At 46.2% G+C, this 22225-nt stretch overlaps 3 protein-coding genes across 8 annotated transcripts; 1 reads left to right on the top strand and 2 right to left on the bottom strand.

Annotated features, from left to right (window-relative positions):
* Nucleotides 1-727: 727 nt before the first annotated feature.
* Nucleotides 728-6940, bottom strand: SMG8 (SMG8 nonsense mediated mRNA decay factor). Its single transcript, XM_032707463.1, has 4 exons — nucleotides 4443-6940; nucleotides 3480-3625; nucleotides 2227-3102; nucleotides 728-1650 (listed from the first exon to the last, which is right to left on the bottom strand). The coding sequence occupies exons 1-4, from the start codon at nucleotides 6451-6453 to the stop codon at nucleotides 1453-1455; spliced, it is 3231 nt and encodes a 1076-aa protein (XP_032563354.1). The 5' UTR covers nucleotides 6454-6940; the 3' UTR covers nucleotides 728-1452.
* A 124-nt stretch (nucleotides 6941-7064) lies between these two features.
* PRR11 (proline rich 11) lies at nucleotides 7065-12726 on the bottom strand. 6 transcript variants are annotated; one of them, XM_032707470.1, is made up of 11 exons: nucleotides 11228-11557; nucleotides 10656-10767; nucleotides 9902-10019; nucleotides 9773-9835; nucleotides 9015-9137; nucleotides 8507-8752; nucleotides 8270-8368; nucleotides 7688-7797; nucleotides 7524-7583; nucleotides 7328-7424; nucleotides 7065-7152 (listed from the first exon to the last, which is right to left on the bottom strand). In XM_032707470.1, exons 2-11 carry the CDS (start codon nucleotides 10763-10765, stop codon nucleotides 7087-7089), a joined length of 1092 nt encoding a protein of 363 aa, XP_032563361.1. In that variant the 5' UTR covers nucleotides 10766-10767; nucleotides 11228-11557; the 3' UTR covers nucleotides 7065-7086. The 6 variants fall into 6 exon arrangements, with proteins under 6 accessions (XP_032563361.1, XP_032563359.1, XP_032563360.1 ...); XM_032707468.1 differs by having other exon boundaries at nucleotides 9773-9901; nucleotides 9935-10019; XM_032707469.1 differs by having other exon boundaries at nucleotides 9773-9840; nucleotides 9874-10019; nucleotides 11228-11556.
* Nucleotides 11983-21566, top strand: SKA2 (spindle and kinetochore associated complex subunit 2). The gene is made up of 7 exons (XM_032707471.1): nucleotides 11983-12142; nucleotides 16039-16128; nucleotides 16863-17039; nucleotides 18190-18276; nucleotides 19606-19645; nucleotides 20243-20375; nucleotides 21090-21566. The coding sequence occupies exons 1-7, from the start codon at nucleotides 11996-11998 to the stop codon at nucleotides 21214-21216; spliced, it is 801 nt and encodes a 266-aa protein (XP_032563362.1). The 5' UTR covers nucleotides 11983-11995; the 3' UTR covers nucleotides 21217-21566.
* The last annotated feature ends 659 nt before the right edge of the window (nucleotides 21567-22225 follow it).

Below are 22225 nucleotides of genomic sequence, written 5' to 3'. Positions count from 1 at the left end.
CACCCAGCCCCTCAGAAATCACAGAATCATAGAATAGTTTGGGTTGGAAGGAACCTTCACAGATCATCCAGCCCAACCCCTAATGTCGTATTCTGAAGGGGAGGGATGGGTTTTCCCAACCCAGCCCTCAGAGTTGTCATATTCAGAATGTGAAGGATTTCCCTCACTCAGCCCTTCAGAGATCATGGAATCATAGAATGGTTTGGGTAGGAAGGGATCTCTAAACATCATCTAGTTCAACCCCTAATGTCATAGTCCTAAAGGGAGGGATGCATTTCCCACACCCAGCCCCTCAAATATGTCGTATTCTGAGTGGGAGGGATGCGTTTTCCCCACCCAACCCCTCAGAGATGCCATATTCCAAACGAAGGGATGCATTTTCCACGCCCAGCCCCTCAGAGCTGTCATCTTCCAAGTAGAAACCAGGTCTCGAATCCGGTCATGCAGTATAATTATTGTACTATAGCAAACTGGCAAATTAAATTTTGTGCACATGCTAATTAGAAACAAATACTCTAGAAATTAAATTAGGTCTCAGCATACAGGCGCTGTCGCTAGTACATCTTACCTTGGCAAAAGTTACAAGTTGATTTACTGTGGCTAATTTTTTGGCACAGTGACAGCCACAGTGATGTTCACAGGATTTAAGTTACCCTTCAATATATCATGTAGTGTTCTACAATTAACCAAACTCCCTCAATTTGTGGTTCAAACTGGACCAAACCCATCCTTCTAGCAACCAAAAGTCTGTTTTATCACTACAAGTCAGGCTATAGAGACAATTAAGCTGCAGTTTTTTATAGAGAACCAGCTTATTTACCTCTGCATTTTCCAAAAATTTACAAGCAGCTTCAGTTTCCAAAGAGATCTGTTAATCCAAAATACGAAATTAAGTTGGCCTTTTAACAAAATCTAATTGATGAATACAAATAGTGTAAAACTTGATATAGGTAAGTGTTTTCTGGCTGTTAGTACACATCAGAACTGCAGTACCTTTTTTTAAAGACAAATTATTTCTCCCATTATCACATTAAAAGCATCTATTGCCTGCATACAAATAGCTTGTTTAGAAGAAGAGAAAAATTCTGCTCATCATTGACTCAATATGACACAGGAAACTCTTGATTTCAGGCAATGTTAATTTTTAAACACCCCTAAGTATTTATGTACAAAAATAGGATGGGGAAAAGCACTGTCATCAAAACATCTAGTAATAGAGGATCAGTACTTTATGAAAACCAGCATTTATTTTTTACATATGAAAACTTAATAAAATGGAAAATTTACACGTCTCAGATTCCTTTTTCTGCTTTGATATCAGACTTTATTTTCAGTCTGTGTTCCAGCGAGATACAGTGGGGCAGTGACACCTCTTGGGCAACACGAACCAAAATCCAGGAGTTGGACTGAAGATGGTCTTTTTAACCTAAAACAAATCTACCAGGACAACTCTTATTGTGTAACTGCTTTCAGTATTCCCCGGAGAACTTTGTAGCTCATTAACTGTTGGCTTTCTTTGGGAGGAAAGCAGGGTCCACGTTCCGTCACGTAGGCGTAAGGAAACCTGAGCACCCACAGTCCATCAGAGGGAAGGGTAATTTCCTGCTTCTCGGGGTAAAATATAGGACATGGTGGTGGCCCTGGTTGAACCTAAAATTAAAAGGAAACGTGAGTAGATAATCAAACATCATTACTACCTTAAACAGTAAAAGAGTGCAAATGGAGTTTTTCTCCATTTTTTAAATACACATTTGAAAACGGTGACAAAATCTCCAGTTAAAAAAAAACCCCAACACTTTTTCACCTCCCGAATTCAAACTGTCACTAATAATAATTAATCTCAGCCATGAGTCACTGCTTTTTCTCCATGACATTTAAAATGATAAACTCATTCTTACACAGTCATTACTCACTTGTTATCTTCCTTTTTTTAAAAAAGCCATCATTACAGTAGGGAATGCCAACAACTCATCTTTGATAAAACTTTCTTTAAACTTACTTTATGCAAAACATAAAGCTGGCATAAGCCAATCTTGAACTTTAAAAACTTAAGTTTAAAACAGATAATTTTGGTTGTTAATGCCTTCGAGAACTTGGCTGAAGTTGGTTTGAGTTGGAGTTTCTTGACACCGTTTCCCTGTCACCCTCATGCCTTCCAGTCCTGCATCAATGCTGCCACAGCCACCCCTGCCTCTGCTGTTCCCAGATCCCCTCTTCCCTCCTCACCTGAGGCGTTAAGGTGATCTGCAGCGGAGCGTCGGGAACCACCACAAAGAGCCTCATGAACTGGGCGTAGTGTGGTTTGAGGCCTCGCCCCTGGGTGGAGGACAGGATGTACAGTGGCATGTCGGAATTGAGGGCTTTGATGGCAGATTCCTTTGGCCCCCCTCCCATCACTTTCATGACTTTATCGGGCCCCGAACACATGAACCTCCTCCCACGGGCATCTTCGTACTCAAACCCCACGAAAGCTCGGGCGATGTCGTCTCTCCGCCTCCCTCTTCCCATCACAACCGCGCTCCTTTTTCCAGGAACAGCCTTGTTGGGTGCAGGCCAGGAATTGGTATCCAAGTCTCCTTCGTCTTCGGTTCTCGTCCTGATGACGATGTCCCAAGGCATTAAATAGTTTGTTCCCGGGATAAAGCCTTGTTGATCTAAGCCAGTGTGGAAGTTATAAGCCTTAGCAGGCCCCAGCTTAACCAGTGACCAGCTGGAGAACTTGGGCAGGAGGCCTTTGGGGCAGTTGGAATGGAGCATCCCGGGGAGGTACTCGACAGTGGACGCCTGGCGATCCACCAGGCTCGGCCTCTTCTCACTTTTGGAGTCCCCGCTCTGGCCGTGACTCTCTGCATTGTCCCCTCCACCCTGGGCATCAGGGGGGTAAGTGCCCAGGCTGCCCGTGGACTGGCCCAGGCTGAGGGCTAAGCTCAGGCCTGTGCTCTCTCCCTGAGTCTGAGGTTCTTTCTCTTTAAGTTTCTCAATCTCGCCCTCTGGAGGGGCAGGCGAGGACTCATCCCGAGCAGGCGCCGGATCAGGTGTGCTCGGCTGAAATATGGGAAAGTTGATGTGCTCCAGTTTCCCACAGCACTTTTCTTCCAGTAGCTACAAGAAAGAAAATGCGGTTAACTACATCCCTTCTCACCCCTGAGATCAGGGAGTTCAAAGTCACAACATTCAGCAGCCACAAATAAGATTCAAGAGGTTTGAGCTATGTGAGAACCAAAACAGTGATGGGTACGTGGCCCACAGACCTGATTATTTAAAATCCACATGAACCAACACACTCAAAGTGTGTTAACATGTGCTCCTGTGTGTGTGCACCGGTGAGGACTGGAACTGCCCACTCTGCTCAGACAATTTTTGTTCCCAGAAACGTCTTCCCCAAGCAACAAGGTGAAAAGGTTAAGAGGAAACTCGTGGTCTCTTCAGAATACAGACTCTGCTGATGAAACAAAAGCAAAAACAGACCTAACAGTTACCTGGTAAAAATCATAATTAGCTGCTTTGATATCAAAGGGGTCCTCCCGAGGAGCTTGTTTCCTTCCACAGTTACAGGCCCCAGTGGAACGAGCCCGGCTGTTGTGGTACAGGATGGGAGGATTTCTGTCTGCTTCTGGCTTTTCCCCTGAAAGCAAAAAATCAATCAAACCCTGGGTAAATTGCTCACCACTTCTAGAGATTAATTCCCTTCACCCTCTGCTTCATCCTTGTTAATACACACACACAAAATGATTTGCCAGCAGTTTGGCAAGCAATTCCTCCCTTTCCCCCTTTTAACACAAAGTTCCAGTGGAGGTTATACCACTAAACTGAATCTTGTTTTCACAACTTCTTCCTAAAAGGCTCAAAGTTCTTCTGCCTGCAATAAACACACATCAGACAGTTTGACTCCTTGATTGCCATCAACCAAGTTATTTAAAACAAAGGGAGGCACTTATTCCTTCCTAGAGAAAGTTTATTCTCTTACACACCTCTTATTAGAAGGACTTCAGTGTGATGCTTCTAATTAGCAAGACAGAATCAGAGTGACCACTAAAATTAGAGTTACTAAAACTAGAGTGACCACTAATTTAGAGTTGCTAAAATTAGTTACTAAAATCAAAGTTACCACTGACAGTGGACTGTATGGCTGCCAAACATCATTAATTTCCTAATGTTTGGCTCCCAAGCATTATTCAACATAAGGGAAACCTACACAACAGCTCTGCTACAACCCCTCAAACCAAAGATGATCACGGAATCATTGAGGTTGGAAAAGACCTCTGAGATCACTGAGTCCAACCTTTGTCCCATCACCACCTTGCAACTAGACCAGAGCACTCAGTGCCACATGCAAGCTACAAACTTTCATCTTCCTTAACGTGCCAGAGTCAGTGTTTCAGCCTTTTTAAAGCAGATACAGAACTAAACCACGAAACCCAACCACAAGTGAGCATCTCTACCTGCTTTTGGGAGCAGATGGAACTTGTGCACGCAGTGCTGGTCCGTCAGGCTCCGCTCCTCGCAGAGCTGGTGCCCGTTGCTCCAGAACTTGTAGCAGTCCTCGTTGAGCTGCATGGCGTACTTGTGGAAGGCCGGGCCCCGGGCGTGCTGGCTGTACACCCGCAGAGCCTGGGCCAGCTGGTTCTTGTGCACTGTCATGGTGTAATTGTGGGGCAGGTTGGACTGGTAGGCGCTGTGGGCCATGGGCAGAGCCTTCTGGCAACGGTTCTCTGAGAACTTGGTGTCTATGTCTAAATAGCCTTCCAAGACTTTGATGCTGCTCATGATCTTGGAGCTCAGCTCCCCGGAGGTCGGGTCGTCGTCTTTGCCCTCGATGGTCACCTCGTACAGTTTCAAAGCTGCAGCCACCCACTTCTGGTAGGTTGGGAGCTCGAAGTGGGAGGGCTGCGGGTTCCTCCCCACGCTGTCATCAAAGCCCTTCTTGCTGAGCACCAGCTCCACGTGCTGCCACAAGAACTCCTTGAGGGTGCAGTCCACGAGCTGCCCAGAGGAGCTGGAGCTGGAGCTGCTGCTCTCTGCGTGGAAGGAGAGCTGCTGCCGGCCGTGCCGCATCATCTGGTACCTCCTGGGCCCCGACAGCGTGGGAGTCAGCAGCGAGTCGGTCTCCCTCATGGTGCAGTTGCTCCTGAGCTGGTCGAGAAGCATGGCCACCGGGTCATCTCCATCCTGGGGCCCCCCAGCCACGATGTACACGAAAGCCTGGTTGGCAGGCACGGTGAACAGGCAGTTGATGCTCTGGTTGGTGAGCACCCTGCTCTTGCGGAAGATGCGGTAGATCTGATCCTCCAGAGCGTGCTGCAGCCTCCTCTTGGGGGAGTGCTTCTTGGGGGGTGGCTTTTCCAGGTGACTGCAGGGGTCCTGGCCCCTGCTGGGGAGGGGATCCACCTTCAGAGCCCCGTTGAGCTGGAAGAGGAAGAGGAGGCGCGGAGGGCACGGCCTGCAGTTGAGCTTCCACTCCTTGCCCACCGGGCAGTCCTTGATGGCAGCCTTGAGGGAGGGCAGCACCTTCTGCCGCAGCCCGTCCAGCGCCCTGAACACGCGGTCGTAGGTGATGTCGAAGGAGCAGGTGGGATGCACCAGCAGCAGGATGTGGCACACGGAGAACAGGTAGAGGAGGCTCAGGCAGTGCAGCTTCTCCTGGTGCTTCCAGAACTCGTGGGCCTCGGCGTGGGGCAGCGGGGCCGGGCCTCCCGAGGGGTGTCCGGGCCCAGCCTCCCTGTTCTCGGCCGCGGTGAGGTCCCCGCAGGCGCGGAGCAGCTGCGGGGTGTCGCAGATGGAGGTGAGCACCAGGTACAGCACGCGGCTCTCCTGGCTGTAGTACGCCTGCAGCTGGTTGTAGTCCTTGCTCGCCGGGTCACCCTCGGACCCCGCCGCGCCGTCCGCCGGCTCGGGATCCTCCTCGGGGAACAGCGGGAAGACCTGCCGGTCGCACACGGTGCTCACCAGGGCCTCCTTCTCGGAGCAGAGCTGCAGCGCCGTCTTGCCGAAGATGCCCACCACGCACACCTCCTCCTCGCCGCCCGCCGCGCCGCCCGCCTCGGCCGCCAGCAGCAGGTCCCGGAGGCTCATGGGCCCCACGGCCGAGCCCATGGCCCCGGGGGCACCGCCCGGCAGCGGCATCCCCCGGATCCAGTCCCAACCCCGCTCCTGCTCCCGCTGCCGCTCCCGCCCGGAAGCGGCGGAGCCCCGGCCCCGCTCCCGGCCCCGCGCATGGGCGGCCCCGCCCCGGGGATGCGGATCGGGGAGGGAACGGCTGGGAACGGGGTGGAGACACCGGGAGAGGGCGACACGGAGGGTTGGACAGCACATCGCCCACCCTGGACAGCTCTGGTCCCCAGCGAGCGCGGGGCGGGATGCGAGGTACGCTCCCCCAGACCGGGATGCAGCGCCACGAGGACTCGCATTCCATCGCCAGCCCGTGTCCTGACCTGGGTCACAGTACAGGCACATCTCTCCACCCCCCCAGCTCTTAAACTCGACTTTGAAGGAGTCTTTGAGTTACTTTGCCTTTAATCAGTTCAGCCTTTAACAGTGACCTGACCCCAGCCAGAAGCAATACACAGTGCAATTGCCTTGGATATTTGTAGCCATAGAACCAAGCTGGTTGCTGACTCCTGCAGCTTTTCCATTTAATAATATTAGTGCATTAAACTGTTGCTTTTCTTTGAAGCTGTACAGTTACCGTGAAGTTAGTTTTTGTTTAAAAAAATATATATATATATAAAAGATGTGTAAACAACACTGAATTTCATCAAACACGTATTTGTATGACAAGCAGGACCAGTGTTGGGAGCATAATAGTCCCTGCTTCAGCAGCAGCCAGTGGTCAAAGGACTTGGGAAATTTCATGCTTTGTTTCCATCAAGAATGAAGATGCAACCACATTGAGACATTATAGAAACTGAGACATTATGAAATATAAAAAGTAAAATCTGCTTGACAGGGTTTCATAATATCCTGTTCTCGTGTGCACTTACAAATACATGTGCCTGAGCGTGATAAAAATGGGATTCAAAAGGGAAATCCAATTCAAATCCCAACAACAAATGAAAAATACATTGTTCCATAAACCTACTTTCCTTTTTACTTTTCATCAAAGCTGTTTGCAGCACTTAACCGGGCAGGGGAGGGACTCTTCGGATGAGCCATCTGTCAAAACAAGGGAAGGGTCAGAACTTGGACATCTGAACTAATTGTGACTGAGATAAAACAGTGCTGACACCATAAAACAACCAGAGCAAGTCACTCTGTAGGGAAAAATCAGTGGGAAATTCTATGGATTTTAAAGCCAAGTTATTGTTCCAAAAGAGAGAGAGTGACTTGCCTGGAATTTGCGTCGCAGTGCCTGTGTCATTATTGGTGTCAACCCAGAGCCACATTCAATGTTTTCTTTATTATTTAGAGGAGTGCCACCAGGACTTCTGGAAAGATTGGACACAAGGAGAAATTTATTATTAGTTCTCTATTTTTTTCTAGTTTAAAAAAAAAAAAAAGAATCCAGAGAACAGGAAGGAATTTACCTTTGTATATTGACTTTCTTCAGATGTTTCCGAAGATCAATCTGATTTTTAGGGGGAGTACTAATAGAACAAAACAAATAAAATATTTTCCACTCTGTAAACCATGTTAATCACTGTTTAAAACAGAAAAATCTAATATCAAAGAAAGGAAGAAAGGACCTTACATTAAGGAATCTGTGACGTGAGCTGATGGCTTGGATTTAGGTCTCAAACTAATACTCTGTAGATCTGAGACTGTAATTAATGCCCTGCGTGGCTTCCCTGGTGATTCTGCCTAAAGCAAGGAAAGAAATGTCACCACAAATAAAACTTTAGAACGTTTCACTAACTTCAAATCTGTTAAATACTTATACTCTGAAAGATTTTTGTGGTTTATGACTTTTATGCTTTTTTTGAATTATTAAGATTTGAACGTGCCTTGGATACAAATAGATTTCGCAAACAATATTTCAGCTGGGCAAAGAAAACCCAAAACCTATTGATAACAGACATAAATCTACAGGAAAGCTCCATGGCCTTCATGTAAACTCAGAATTGTCCTGCATGCCAGAGGTTGGTCTCTTCATTTCTTCCCTTCAAGTGCCCAGGTGCAGAATTAGAGTGGTTACGTGAAATTTTGGAAGAGAAGAACTAATTTACTGAAAAAATTCTATGAAGAGGTAAGACAAGCAGGAAAGGCACCATTTCCAGGGTGGAGTTTGCCTTGATGCACTGTCACCTGGTTATCCCTGTCCCCTCCAGTCTACCTTGTCCATTCTCAGGTTGCTGTTTGTCTTCTTCAGCTTGACATTCAGGAGGTCTTTGAGCGTGATCTGCATCGGCCCGTCCTTCTTCACTGGTGGTGCCTGAGAACAAAGGGGTTTGGAAGGGGAATCAGGATTGCCAGGTGACTGACTGCTCACAAACACACACATTCCCGATGGATCCAGGCCCAAAGAACCCAGGCACCAGGGAAAAAACAGAGGAGCCTTCTGAGTCCTTACCAGAGGTGCCTTGGAGCCAGTGCCCCGTTTGAGGAGGAGAGGTGCTGGAGGCAGTTTTGGTGGGGGCAGTGGTGGTGGTGGAGGAGGAGGGGGAGGAGGAGGAGGAGGTGGAGGAGGAGGAGGAGGAGGAGGAGCAGGCACTGATGCCAGCAGGTCCATCTGTGTCTGTACAGGACCCCCCAGGACTGGTTTGTGACACCTTTGGCAAAGAGGATTTTCTGGAGACAAAGCTGCAGTTCCGTTCACCTGCAAAACGACATAAATAAACAAGAGGACATTAAATCCACTGGCAAAAGGAGATGGAATTTTAGAGAACAAAGGTTCTGGCTGAAGTTGATCTGTACAGGCACAAGAGCCTTTCAGGAGGCTCATCAGCACACCAGTTCCCTCTGGCTGTGAGGAAACTGCAGTTCAGCAACACTGAATGCAGGAATGCCCTGTGAGAACCCTTCAGATTTCAGAGCTTCTGACCACAGTTCCTTACACACCCACCTGGACTGGCACTGACCTGGAGTGTTTCTTGGAGCTTGGAAAATTCACTTTCCAACTTTTCCAGCTGCTCTCTCAAAGCATTTACTTCCCTTAAGTAGATTCGTGACGGAAACATGGTGTCTTTAACCACTCTAAAACTCTGAGCATAAAAAGAAAGCACATCAGTGTTTTCACCACCAGGTTCTGTTTCCAGAGACAGGGCTGTGATTACTATGGAAAGTTCCATGGCAAGGTCTTATTGCAGCCCGTGGAAAAGCACAACAGGAAGATACAAAATTTCATCAAATAGTTCCCTGACAGGAACCCAAGGAGTGACTTTCTAAAAGAACTTTAACTTCATCTAGGAATTCTAAAGTAAAATCCACATTTGACCTGAAAAGCTCAAAAAATCATTTCTGTGCTATGAAAGAAAACCCACAGCCTTTGTCACTTTAAATCCTGCTGATATTCCAATAAAAAACCTACAATTGCACATATGCAATGGGCACATGGTGGGATTCTTGGGACTGTCCAAGGAGTTGGACTTGGTCCCTTCCAACACAGGATATTCTAGGATTCTATGATTTAATGTCTTGGCACATCTCATTATTCATTCCTTCAACAGTAAACACTAAACATACTTTATATGTTTCAATACACTGTTTCAATGTTTCAATAAATACACTTTAGATAACTAAATGTACAGCTCAGCCCTCAGATCTCCCCGTGTATCCTGTGTCTGAGCACAAAGAACCACTTCACACATGGCTAAAAATGGAGAAATACAAACTGTACCTGTGCAATTGTGTTCTGGCTCCACCAATACAGAAACGATGCTGCTGATTCCAAGGGTTTTATCACATTTTTTGCTGCTGATTCCAAGGGTTTTATCACATTTTTTGCTGCTGATTCCAAGGGTTTTACCACATTTTTTGCTGCTGATTCCAAGGGTTTTACCACATCTTTTATGCTGGGCAAGGCTGATGGCCAGAGGGAGCACCTTGGGACAGGTGTTGTGTTCAGAGGGAGATCAACTGGTGACCTGCAACAGAACATTTCAGAGTAAGGCCAGAATTATATTTGTCATTTCAGCCTCTAATAAAGTTAACTGTGACCAATCATCTGGAAATTATAAGTAGGAATGGCAGGTAACAAGAGAGTAAATGTGACCAGAGAAATCAGGAGAGGCCAAGATACATTTCAATAAAGGAGGGGTGGGGCAATAATATTTGAAATCAGTTTTTATTCAAATTGCCTTTCCTGGTTATTAAAGTTAGTCATGGAATCACTGAGGTTGGAAAAGACCTCCAAGATCATCATGTCCAACCTTCAACTGAGTAACACCAAACCACATCACAAAGTGCCACGTCTGCTTGCCAGCTGAACACTTCCAGGGATGGTGACTCCACCACTTCCATGGGAAACCTGTTCTGGTGCTGAACCAGTGAAGAAGCTTCTCCTAATCTCCAACCTGAAACTCCACTGGCACAACCTGAGGCTGTTTCCCCTTGTAAGTGCTCAAGATGATCCACGAGATGAAGTTATTCCACAGCACCCCTGCCAGGATGGAGACAGGCTCCAAACACAATTCTATTCCCTCATTTCCATGAGGAATTGGGAGCAAACAACAAACCCCAGGATTTAGGTGAAAAGGTAAAGCTCAAGCTGAGCCTCTTACCGTGGGGAAGGACAAACTGAGCCCTGGGGCTTTGCAGCATCTCTCTTTTGTTTCAGGTGAAATCTTCCCCGGGCTCTCCTTTTTTGCCTGCATCTCTTACGCTTTGCCATTGCTGTTAAAAAAAGACACATTTAAAATGAATGTCCAGAGACCAAATTACACACTGGGGCAGAGCTGCCACCCAAGAGAATAATGTGGGCGGCACCCCGGGCATCCAGGCAGAGGTTATTCACAGCTGCCTTGCTGCAATCATCACATAATGCTGATAAAAAAATATCTCCTTAAGTTCTTATGAGCCACAGGAATGTCTTTGTACCCGAGTAGAGAACAAAAAAAAGCACCATTTTATAATGGGTTTCTTTCCTCCTATTTATGTAAGAAGTAAATATTATAAAGAAATATAATTATTATAAATAATTAGAATAAATATATTAATATATAGATATGGTAAATAGAAATATATAGCTATATTAAATAGTAACATATAGCTGTAATAAATTATAAATATAGCTATAATAAATATATAGCTATAATAAATATAAACATTAAAATTATCGATATATTAATTATACCCAGTTTTTCTTTGTCTTGAAGCGACAAACCCTGAATTTCGGCAAAACGACGCTTGTGGAGAACGGAGGCAGAAGACGAGGCCCCGGGACGGGCCCGGTCGGTCCCCCACCGGTGACCCCGCGCCGGGGCGCGGGGGCTCCTCACGCGGACCTGTGGGGGTGTCCCCGGTGCCGGGGGGTGTCTCAGCAGCCCGGGGGTGTCCCTTGTGCCCCCCAGGATCAGGGGGGTGTTCCTGGAATCGGGAGGTGTCCCAAGGCCGCCCCGTTTCCCCCCCCCCCCCCCCCCAGCCGCTACCGCCGCCGATTCAAACCGATCCCGGCGGCGCGCTCAGCCAATGGCAGCGCCGCTCTCAGCTGCGGCCCCCACGCGGAGCGTGTAAGCCGCGCGCTGATTGGCGGCCGCGCTGAGGGCCCCCCCCACCCCATCCCGCGCGCTTCACCGGAGCGGGGCCGGCGCTGCCCCCGCCGCGTCCCGGGCGTCGCCATTGGGCGAGCGGGTCCGGCACCGACAATCAGCTGCGGGCAGCGCTCGGTCGGGGAAGGCCGGTGGGGCGAACGAGACGTAACAACAGCCCCGCCGGGGGCACCGGAGGGACCGGGGGTGAAGCTTGGGGGGGTGACCAGGGCCCGCCCAGCCAGCGGCGCGCGCCCCGCCCCGGCCAATCACCGCCCGGAGCCCACTCCGGGCCAATCAGCGCCGCCGTACCTCGGAGCGGGTTTACATTCCCGCCGGGCCAATGGCGAGCGCGGTCGGCGCGCCGCGGGCCAATGGGGGGCGCGCGGCGAGTGACAGCTGGCCAATGGGCGGCGGCGGCTCTCCCGTGCGCCGCGCGGGGGGTGGGGATCTCCCCGCCGCCGCCTGAGGAATGTCAACTATTCAACATGGAGACGGCGGTCGCCAGGCTCGAGGCCATGGTGAGGGCGGGCGGCGGCCGCGCTCGGGGCCGCCCGCGCCGCAGGGCCGCCCGCCGGCGGCGCCTCGCGGGGCGCGGGGCCTCCGCGGACAGGAGGAAGGGAGGGGAAGGCGGGGAGAGCACGGGCGCGGCGCGACGAGGAAGAGCGGCCGCTCAGCCGCGCCCGCCGCTCCGCATCCGGGCCCTGAGCGCGGCCCGCGCCGCCCTCGGCTGGGCGCCCGGCGGGCGCGTCCGGGTCAGGCGGGTTCGGCCGGGCCGGTCCATTGCGCGGCCCCCCCCGCGGGGCGGGGCCTGCGCGGCGCTCGGCGCGGGGCAGGGCGCGGCCATTCCCGCGCACCTGGGGGGGGGCGGGCGCGCCCACTGCGCGGGGGACGCGGCCGGGCCGCACCACGTGCGGGAACGGGGGGGGGAAACGCGGGGCACAGCGGGGCGCGGGGGGGCGAGTCCATTTCGTCCCGGCGGGGGGAGAGGGGGGAGCGCTCACCTGGGCTGGACCATTTTGAGTACAGGGGGAGGAGGTGGGTGGGATGGGCCCCCTTCTTTCCCAGCTGCGGTTCCAGGAGTTTTCCCAGCCTTGGACTCCGATCTCTCCCTTATGGAATGGTCGCCTCCCTGCCTGCCCCGCTTCTGGAAAAGTGGGAAAAAAGCGCAAAAAATAACCTCCCAGAAAAAAGCTGTGCTGTGCTTCCCTGATGGAGAGGCGCTGGAAACCTGTCCCCGACCAGCCGAGTTCCCTGTGGCATCCCTAAAACCTCGATCTTGCTTCTATCTGATCTTTTTTTACATTAAAGATTCTCCCTCGATCTCCCCATATCTTTTCTCTTAGTATTCTTTTTTTTTTTTTTTTTTTTTTTAAGCCTAGTTTAGAAATAATATTTTAGAAATATGTTTAGAGGCACTTGGGTCGTATGCTTTATTTATTTATTATTTATTGATTATTATTTAGTTAATATGGTTTAAATATGTGTTTTATTGAAAGTCTTACTTTCAAGTGACTCTGACATGTAAATAGTCACAGAGGTGTCTTTTGGCTCCCTGAAAGTTAAGAGGGTGTTTTACACCTGGTGGTGGAATTTGGAACAGTTTCACAAATCCCAGCTTTGTGTCTCTTTTGCTTTTCCTTCTGCTAATTGTTTCTTCTTCCTGGATTTCCCGTGAGTTCAGCTCTCTCCACAGAGTTGTGATAAAACACTTATTTCCCCCGAGGTTTTGACACGAATTTCATGGGAATCTTCATTTTAAACCTCGTGGAACCAGGGATAAACTAATTAGTGGGGGTTTCAGCAGAACAGTGTGTATGAAAATACCAGGTAATCAATGGCTCAGTGACACCATCACATCTACAGTGTGAGATTAATTACAGAAAAATCATAAAGCTCTCAATTTAAATAAGTCAAGGCCAGATTGGACAGGTTCTGTCACTGGATTTTTGGTACTGTGGACCTACTTTTTTTCCTGGAGTGGTGTCTGTCCAGTGCCCTTTTTATGTTGTACTACTAGTGATCATGCACAAAAAGCAGTGCAATGTTAAAAGGGCATTGGCCAGCAATGCTGTCTACGTTATGTTCTCATTTTTGCTACAGTCACACGTCCAAAGTCACTGTCTGAGACCAGGAGGTGATTTGCAAAACAGCTCTAAAATAGTTTTGAGTCTTCTGAGTGAACACTGTCCAGCATTCCTAGTTCTTCTCCACTCCATTCCCAGGTTTCTTTGCATTTTGTTGTTGAGGATCTCAGCACCTTCAAACCCTGAGAGTTCTCAAACTTTCAATATGAAGTTAAGAAAAAAAACCACTTTCCTTTAGATTTATGAAACACACCCCCACAGTGATGGTGCTCTCGCACTCAGGTGGCAACCCCAGGGATAAATGTACATCCACAGAGTTGAGAAATAAGTGTTTAAGTACATTTTAAGGTGATTCAGCACCTGCAGATTACAAAGAATAAACTGATATCTAGAAAATATTCCCTGTAATGCAGCTTTAAGAACATCTGTCTGACAGCAGTTCTGAGCCTTCGCTCGCTACGAGGCAAACCTGAGAAATAAATACATTTGGAACTGTAGTTTCCAGTTAAAAAAAGCACCAGAATTGTTTGAAATTGAATTTCTGCTGTGCATTTTGTTGGGTGGCTTGGGATTTTTTCCCTCCCCTTTTGGTCAGCGGAGCGACAGAATAACAACAATGTCTTCAAATACGTGAGCTCTTGTGTGGGGGGTGAACTTGAATATTACCCAGTTCTTCGTGACCCACAGCAAGCACTGTGTGAGCTGATGTGTTTTACTGCCTTTTTTGAGTGTGGTGGTGATCCCTGCCCAGAGTTGTTGCTGCTAACGAGTGCTCTGACTTTATTGCACTACTGTTGTGTACAGCGAGCAGTGCAATAGTATTGTCAAAGCATCTGAGAGCAGAGCACCTTCAGCCTCCCTCCCGTGAGTAAATTACAGATTTACACTTCAAAACCTGCATTTTCTTTGGGACTGTTGTCAAATAAACTGCCTCTGAGCCAGGTGGGATTTTGGCAGGGGTGTGTGTGTGTGTGTGTTTCTGGAAATGACAGCGAGAAATAAGTATTTATGAAATAAAAAGCGGTGATATTGGACTGGGTTAAGCTTTTCACTGAGCACAGATCTTAAAATTCCAGCTTTGAGCTTCCCACCCAGTTTTTTCATGTTCTGGATCTGGTGTTAGTGGGTTACTGTCCTTGTGGAAGTCTCAAATTATCAATATTGAATGTTTCATGGATAATTCTGAAAGCCACCTGTACCCATTGTTTGCTTTCCCAAAAAATTAATCAAATGGAGGAGTTGGAGAAAAGCAAAAAAAATTATGGTTTTGGGGTGCCTGCCTGTGGAAATGAAAACCTAAAAAATGTTTGCTTAGTGGAGGAGAAGAGAAATTATTGGGCAGTTAAGGAAAAAAATCCCTCCTGAACTCTTTAAATGTGTGTAGTGTAATGAAATGTATTTTATTCCTGGATTTTATCGTGGCTGGTTTCTGGGGCAGGTGTGGGAAGAAGTTTTGGTGGGCAGATGGTGAGTTATGGCTGTACTGGCTGAAAGCTTTTCCCTTTGATTTATAGATGCTCAAGCTCTTCACCAGATTTAGTTTCATTTCCTTAAGCTATTATTTGAAAATGTACTGAGGGTGTGTGAAACATCACCCATCTCCACTCCCTCAGAAGGGGGGTTTTATTGCAGAGTATCCTGGATCAAACCCTGTTCCTTGAGGCTGTCTGAAATTCCAGCTCCTCAAAGGCATTCCTGGCCACTCCTTAAAGAAGTTGGGATGGTCACTGTGGGGTTAATCCCAACAGAAATAGTGAAAACCAAATTAAGGAAGTTGCAACCATTTTTATCTTGCTTTCATCACTGTCTCTTCTGTGACTGTAAAAATCACCAAATTATTGTGTAAAAAAATTAATGAGTGGCCTGTGAACTGGGAAAACTGCCTTTCTTTACAGTGGAAGTCTTTAATAGATATTGAAATCACAGGCTAAAATTAATTAAGTAGTAATGCTATCAGCAGACTGGTTTACAAGGCAATTAGATAATTCTCTGGTGGCTTATTTATTCCAAGGAGAGAAAAGTGATGTCATCAATTTTATTAGCTGTTAGTCAGTCTGGTTTACTGGGGAATAACAGAATATATTGTGGGCATTAAAACCAGCTGAAAGAACACATCCCTGATATAATGAATAACAGAGCCTCTGGTGATACTTTTGGATCCTGAACACTTGCTCCTGATCTCTGCTGGGTTGTGGTTTTGCTAACAGAACTTTGAAAATATTAAGTGTGAAAACTGTTTTCTGCTTTCCTGAAATGTGAAGGGCAAATAATTGGGGCTTGTCTGCAGTTTTTGGTTTCTAATACACTGTGCCTGACCTTAAATATTTTAGTTCCAGAAGGCAGAAGCTGATCTGGATTGGATTCAACACAGACTGGAGTATGAAATAATGAAAAGCTTCCCTGATGATACACCACCAGAGGTAGTGTGAATAATTAACATTATTTTTTATTAAATGCATAGATTTTACTGCATTTCCTATGAAGGTGGTAACAAATGGGACTGTTCTTTTATCTGGTTGTTAGGTTTTTATTATTGTTATAAAGTATTTCCTGCATCATTTATCAAGATAACTGGCCTAGAATGAATTCAGACAAAACCCCCTTGGTTTCTTGGTACAGGGAAATTCTCCCATGTTCTGCTCTGAGAAATTAGTAGTGGTAACACCTAAATTCAAGAGACAGCAAAGGTGTGTTTTAGCTCTCAGATCCAACTTAAATTTGCTCATAAGCAATGACTAAATTAATATTTGGGGGAGAGATGAGAGGAAGGGGACAACAATAAATGACATCACATAAAGGATTCTATAAATACGTCCTGGCCTCCGAGTATATTGTAACATACAGCAGAAAAATCATCTTTTTTGTTAGAAATCCCCAATTTATTCTATCCCAGAAAAGCTATTAAAGGTCTCCAACACCATAAATTCCTCCTCCTGTGTTTGATGTGAAACCACAGAGTTATGCTGGTTTATTAACACCATCTATGAAAAATGAAATGTAGAGTAGAAACACTCTCACAGCTGCACTTTTCACTGTAAAGGCTCATTTCATGTTCTGTTTCGGTGCCTCCAACACCTGCACTTTTAATTGGTATTTACCCAGATTATATTTTCTTTGCTGGTGTGGTGTAAATGTACTTTTACCTTCTGCACAGGAGAATCCCCTTGCCATCCTGGAAGGACTCTCAGCAGCCAGAGCTCGTTACAAAGCGCTGTGCACACGGATGGACAGGATTGCCAGGGAGCAGAAGGAAGCCATGAAGGGCATCCAAGCTTCTGTGGAGAACACAATGAAGATAGTTCAGGAATTACAGCAGAAAGCTGGTCTTGAGGTAGGTCTTTTAATCCTTTTGTTTTCACTCCTGGAAATGAACAGGGACTTTGTAGCCTTTACTTACTGTGAGTGGTTGGAAGCTGTTGCACGGAGTAGAAGGAGATGAGAAGATGGTTTCCCAGAAGAAATTCCTGCAGGATTGGAGCTCTTTCTGTAAATCCCAGTCCTCAGCAGTGTTCAGACTGGGAGCTGAAGTAACACCTGAGTAGTGTCAATAATTTCATAGAGGTTTCAGAGAAATCAGTGCCTTTGGGCACAGCTGTGTCCCAGGGCTGTGCTGACATCTTTTAGGACTGGAAAATGGAAGGTGAAAGCGATTTTAAGAGGCAAAAAAGCTTTTAAGTGGAAAATGTTCTTTTCACTGTCTGAAGTGAGCAAGTTAAAACCAACACATTGGAACATACACTCTGGGATTGTAAGTTTTTCCTCAGTATGATAACACCCCTCTAGCTATTAAAGAAACCAAGAACACATTTTCCTAAGTGGTCTTCAGACACTGCTTTGTTACATTTTGAGGAGGTTGTGAAAACATTAATTTTGTCCCTTTACAAATAAGGTGCTTTAGATCAATGTTCTAACAACACTGCCCTGAGATTGTGTTTCATCTGTCAGCAGCTCTAGATAAGGGACTGGTAAGTCTTTACAGACAAAAGGTACTGTATCCTGGCTTAAAAGACAGTACTTATATGTCACAGAAAGGAAAATATATCATATCTCCCTGTGTTCCAAGGATAGGCTGCCAAGAATAATTCTGTATTTGGATTTTGTTAAAGGGGAAGACTCTCCTCTCTTGAGTTACATGTAGAATTTTAGATAAAGATTTTCTTCTACTTTGTTCATTTCCTAAACCAGAGATGAATTAAACTGCTCTGGTGAAATGCAAGTCTTTAAGTTAAAGTGCTTCTTTTTATTGAAGAATTTATCTTTCTTGAATAATTTATAGTATTGATGCTAAAGGAAGATTATGGTTGATTTTTTCAGGAACACTTTGCCTGTGAATTTGCTTTCAGTTGAAGGAAAGTAGGAGTCTACTACCAGTTTCCATGAGAAAAGGGCTCCATAAACATTGAGTTCTTCTGTAAATATCATCACCTGAGGAACTGCAGGATCAGAGTTCTCTGTGTTTGCTCTTTTTTTTTTTTGCCTAGAGCTTACCCCTGTCAGCAGAAGAACAGGCTGCAGCACAGCAGTTGGGCATCCAAACTGGGACAAAAATGGAATCATCAGTGGGAAAGGTAATTAGGGCACGGAGTGTCAGCATCCCAGAAACCAGGAATCCTGAGTGTAGCTCAGAAGGGCTGGTTTTGTGACTTAATACCTCTCAAATGAATGGCATTTTTCAGAAATGGGATGGAGTTTCTAGCAAACCCTTTCATTTTTATTGTACACAGGTTAAGTTTTTTAATTGTTCTGGTTTAATTGTCCACACATGAAAAATTAGCTTTGGTGGAAGACTTTGTTCCCCTCATTTTTTCATTGGGATGTGGTCATGTTTCTTTTCAGGGATGCAGGTGGTTGCTCTTGTTGATCCTCTTGTTCTATTAATGCATGAGAGAAAAAACCTTTGGGTGGGAGTAAAGAATGTAATTGATCCAAACCAATGTATCTCAACGTGGAGAGAAATTTAATTTCCTGTCAAAAATAAATTTTGGGGTATGAGTAACAATATGTTCTAACTACAGTGCAGTAGAACATAGATATAAACTAAGATTTGTTGAAAAGTCAGATGTTCTCCCGTAGCTCAAAGCACAAAATTCCAATCTAATTATCTGCAAATATTTGGTTTGGGTGTCATATTAAAAACACAGTAATAAAGAGGGTCAACAGAGTGTATTTATCTGATTGATCTTGTCTTTTTTGCTGTGCCTTCTCGCTGCCCACTGTCACAGGACACCCCACTTTCTGTCCCTTTACTGCCAAGGTTGGTTTGCATGAAGGCTGTCCAGGATCCTGCAGCTTCACTCAACGTATTTGTGTGCAAATACCTGCTCCTTCCTTGAGAAATGCTCTCAATTCCTGCCTTTCCACCCGGAATTCCAAAGCACTTCCCACCCAGCTGCCACAATCCCACTGGAGCTGCATCCTGTGGCTACCGAGGCTCAGTGGGGATCAGCCCCTGTGTGGTCTTTGTGTTCTCAAGACCTTCCCTGAAAGGCAGAAAAAGTGGGAAGACGTTGCAAAGGCCCTGGGAATTTTGTATCAGTGCTGTATTTCTGGCTGAGGAGAGTCTGATAGAGCTGCTTTCAGCTTGTCACAGCTGTCAGCCTCCCAGGGCTGCCTGGGAAGAGGGAAACCATCTCTCCCTTTGCTGCATGTGAAGTGCTTTCAGATCCACACTGGAATGCAAAGGAGGAAGCTGGAGAGGCTCATCTGACTTGCAGATCAATCCTGCTGTATCCATTTGAAACTTAATTTTACTCGAAACCGTGTTTGATCCACTGTGCCGTTGACAGCTGCAAGGTCCTTGGTTATCCAGTGGTAAAATGTAACCACTTGTGCAGGAATGAAAGTGTAAAAAAGAATTTCTAACTAATCCTGACACTTATAGCTGTGTTTATTCCTAGCCAGGTTGTGCAGGATCTACAGTCCCTGGCTCAGCTGAAGGTGAGTGCTGAAAAAATAAACTTCCCACTGTTTTCTTCTCGTGAAGCCTGGAAATAAAGACAAGTAAATTCACTGTTTTCACTCTCAAGCACCAGTAACTCCTGCTTTCATGTGAAGAATTCAGATTTTAGTATAAGAACCTGAGCTCTTAGCTACATTCTGTGTACAGTTCTGGGATTTTTTTGTTGCTGTTGATGGGACTGAAGTGCATCCTGCTTTGTTTATGGTATGGAAGAAATGGTCTCACCATAGAAACAGCTCTTTTAAATCAATTTATCCCTACTTATGGGAAGGAATTCTCCTGTTTTGCTTTGGTTTGGCTTTTGAAACACAGCTAAATAGTCACTGACAGGCCAGATTTGTCAATGCAGAGCTCAAATTAAATGATTTTTCACTGGGTCTGCATATACAATGATAGTTTGGAGGTAGTATCTTCTTTCCCTTCTTCCTCTTGCTGGAAAATCTTCCTTTAGACCCATTTAGAGGGATTATTAAACAGTAATGGAAGCACTTTCTATCTTTGGCCTAGCTTCTGGAGAAACAAATATTTTCTATTTCCAGTTTTTCACCAAATATCTTCCATTTCTGATTTTTTAGCATCCCAATTCCAGCCATTGACTGAGGAAATGCTTCTGACTGTACCCAGGCACATCAGGAGATCTGTCACATTAGCAGGCTTGAACTCTTTGTACAGGGGGTTATTTAACCACTTTGTAGTGAATAAGAACAAGTAAGACTTAAAGCCACTCATTAGCAAGAATTTTATAAGCTCTAAAGAAATTCAGCCTGTTTGAAATCAAACAAACTCAAACAGTTAACCATTCACTGCCATATTATAACTTTATAATGTGATTTTACTCCCCTACACCCTTCCTGCTTAGGTACACACCCCAAAGTGTTAGACCATTATACCAAACCCCCCGAATTAATTTGTGTAAAAATGCTTTGATCATTCTCAAAGCTGCATTTTAGGTTCTTCAGACCTTTTCACTTTGTTTTTGCTGTACAGATGTCCAGGTCTGGGGCTGCTCAGGGAAGTTTTGCTGACACACTCATGCTGCCAGGCCCTTTTAGTGTTCAGAATCTGCAGCCAGACTGGAAAAGCAAAGCCCTGACACTAAACCACGACCCCCAAGCCCTGCCCTGCCCTCACCAGCCCCTCCTGCCTCTCCAAGCCCTGACCCCTCCCTGGAATGTGCTGTGGATTTCTTGCAGGCTGAGGTTACAAACAAACTTTAAGTTTTTAACTCGGGAATTCTGTCTCTTTAACCCTAAGGCTGGGTTAGCAAATGACTGCTCTGATTTGAAGTAGCACAGGAAGGCTGATGGTATAATGAGGGTGAGATTTACAGAGCACTCACAAAAATCATTCATTATGTGCTTTTTAGCCTTTTTCTGCCTGTTTGATCCCTGTTTTGGTAAATGGTTTGGTTTTGTCTTACAGGGCAGCACTGAGTATTTCACAGGTGGATGAGATGAGTACCAAACCCTCTCGCTCAAGACTACAAGTCCTGGAAGAACTTGGTATTGTGAAAAGCAACAAAAAAGGGGATATTGAATTAGTTGTGTAAGTGAAAGCTCGGCCCCTTCTCGTCTGAGACACAAAAGCACCTTGGTCACAGCTCCTGGATGACGAAGGAACAAGTATTTCCCTGGGATCTAAGAGCTGCTGAAAGTGCACTGTTGGAAAGTTGTAATGTTTCTGTGCACAAATTCCGTTTCTAGTACTTAAAACTGGAGAGTCAAAAACCACTGAGGTTGGCATTTTGCCTTGGATATTTATAGGCCTGTGGCTGATGCCTTTTTGAAGAGCGTTACGAGCCATGTGACATTTTCTTGCTCTCGTTCTTCAGCGGGTTTTTAACAAGTAAGCCAAGCCTCTTAAGTGTACTTACATTCCTGAATAAATGATGAAAGCTAAGGAGATGCCATGGATTTATTGTACTTTTGTGTACGTGACTCCAGACCCTGTGTCTCGCCCTGACCCCTGAACCTGGGCCCTGACCTGCTTAATTTTCCTGTGCTGTGAACTCCCTTGGGTTTTTTGGAGTCCAGGGAAACCGGAGGCTCACAGAGTGGCCGAGATTGGAGGGGACCTCTGGAGTCTGTCCAGTCCAACCCCCTGTCAGAGCAGGGGCAGCTGCAGCAGCTCCCTCAGGGCAGCGTCCTGAAAAAATTCCAAGGATGGAGAATTCACAACCTCTGTCAACGCTGTTTGACCACCCTCACAGTGAAAAACATAAGTAGGATTTTTTTTCCCTGCATGTTTAATATTTCTGTATTTATTTCAACCTAATTAAGAGGATAAGATATCCCAAGTTTTACCAAGTTCCTGTGGGGTTTTGGGAAAAATTATATCTGTCAAAGGAGAGGAATTTAAATTAGTGCTCCTGGGGAGGGGAAGGCTGATTTCTGAACTCATTGATGAGTTAGTTTAGGGTTTGATGGGAAGAGGAACAGCCTGGATATTGAAGAAAAAAGGGAAGGAAAGAAGAGGGATAAGTTGCTTTTGTGATGTCTGCTGCCAAGTGTGCCCTTTTTACCTACACGTAATTAACCAGTTTGACAAAGTGATTTGAT

The sequence above is a fragment of the Chiroxiphia lanceolata genome, chromosome 20 (assembly GCF_009829145.1).
Source record: "Chiroxiphia lanceolata isolate bChiLan1 chromosome 20, bChiLan1.pri, whole genome shotgun sequence".
Taxonomy (NCBI): domain Eukaryota; kingdom Metazoa; phylum Chordata; class Aves; order Passeriformes; family Pipridae; genus Chiroxiphia; species Chiroxiphia lanceolata.
The sequence above is the reverse complement of the archived record's forward strand: the minus strand, read 5'-3'. Positions and strand labels throughout refer to the sequence as shown.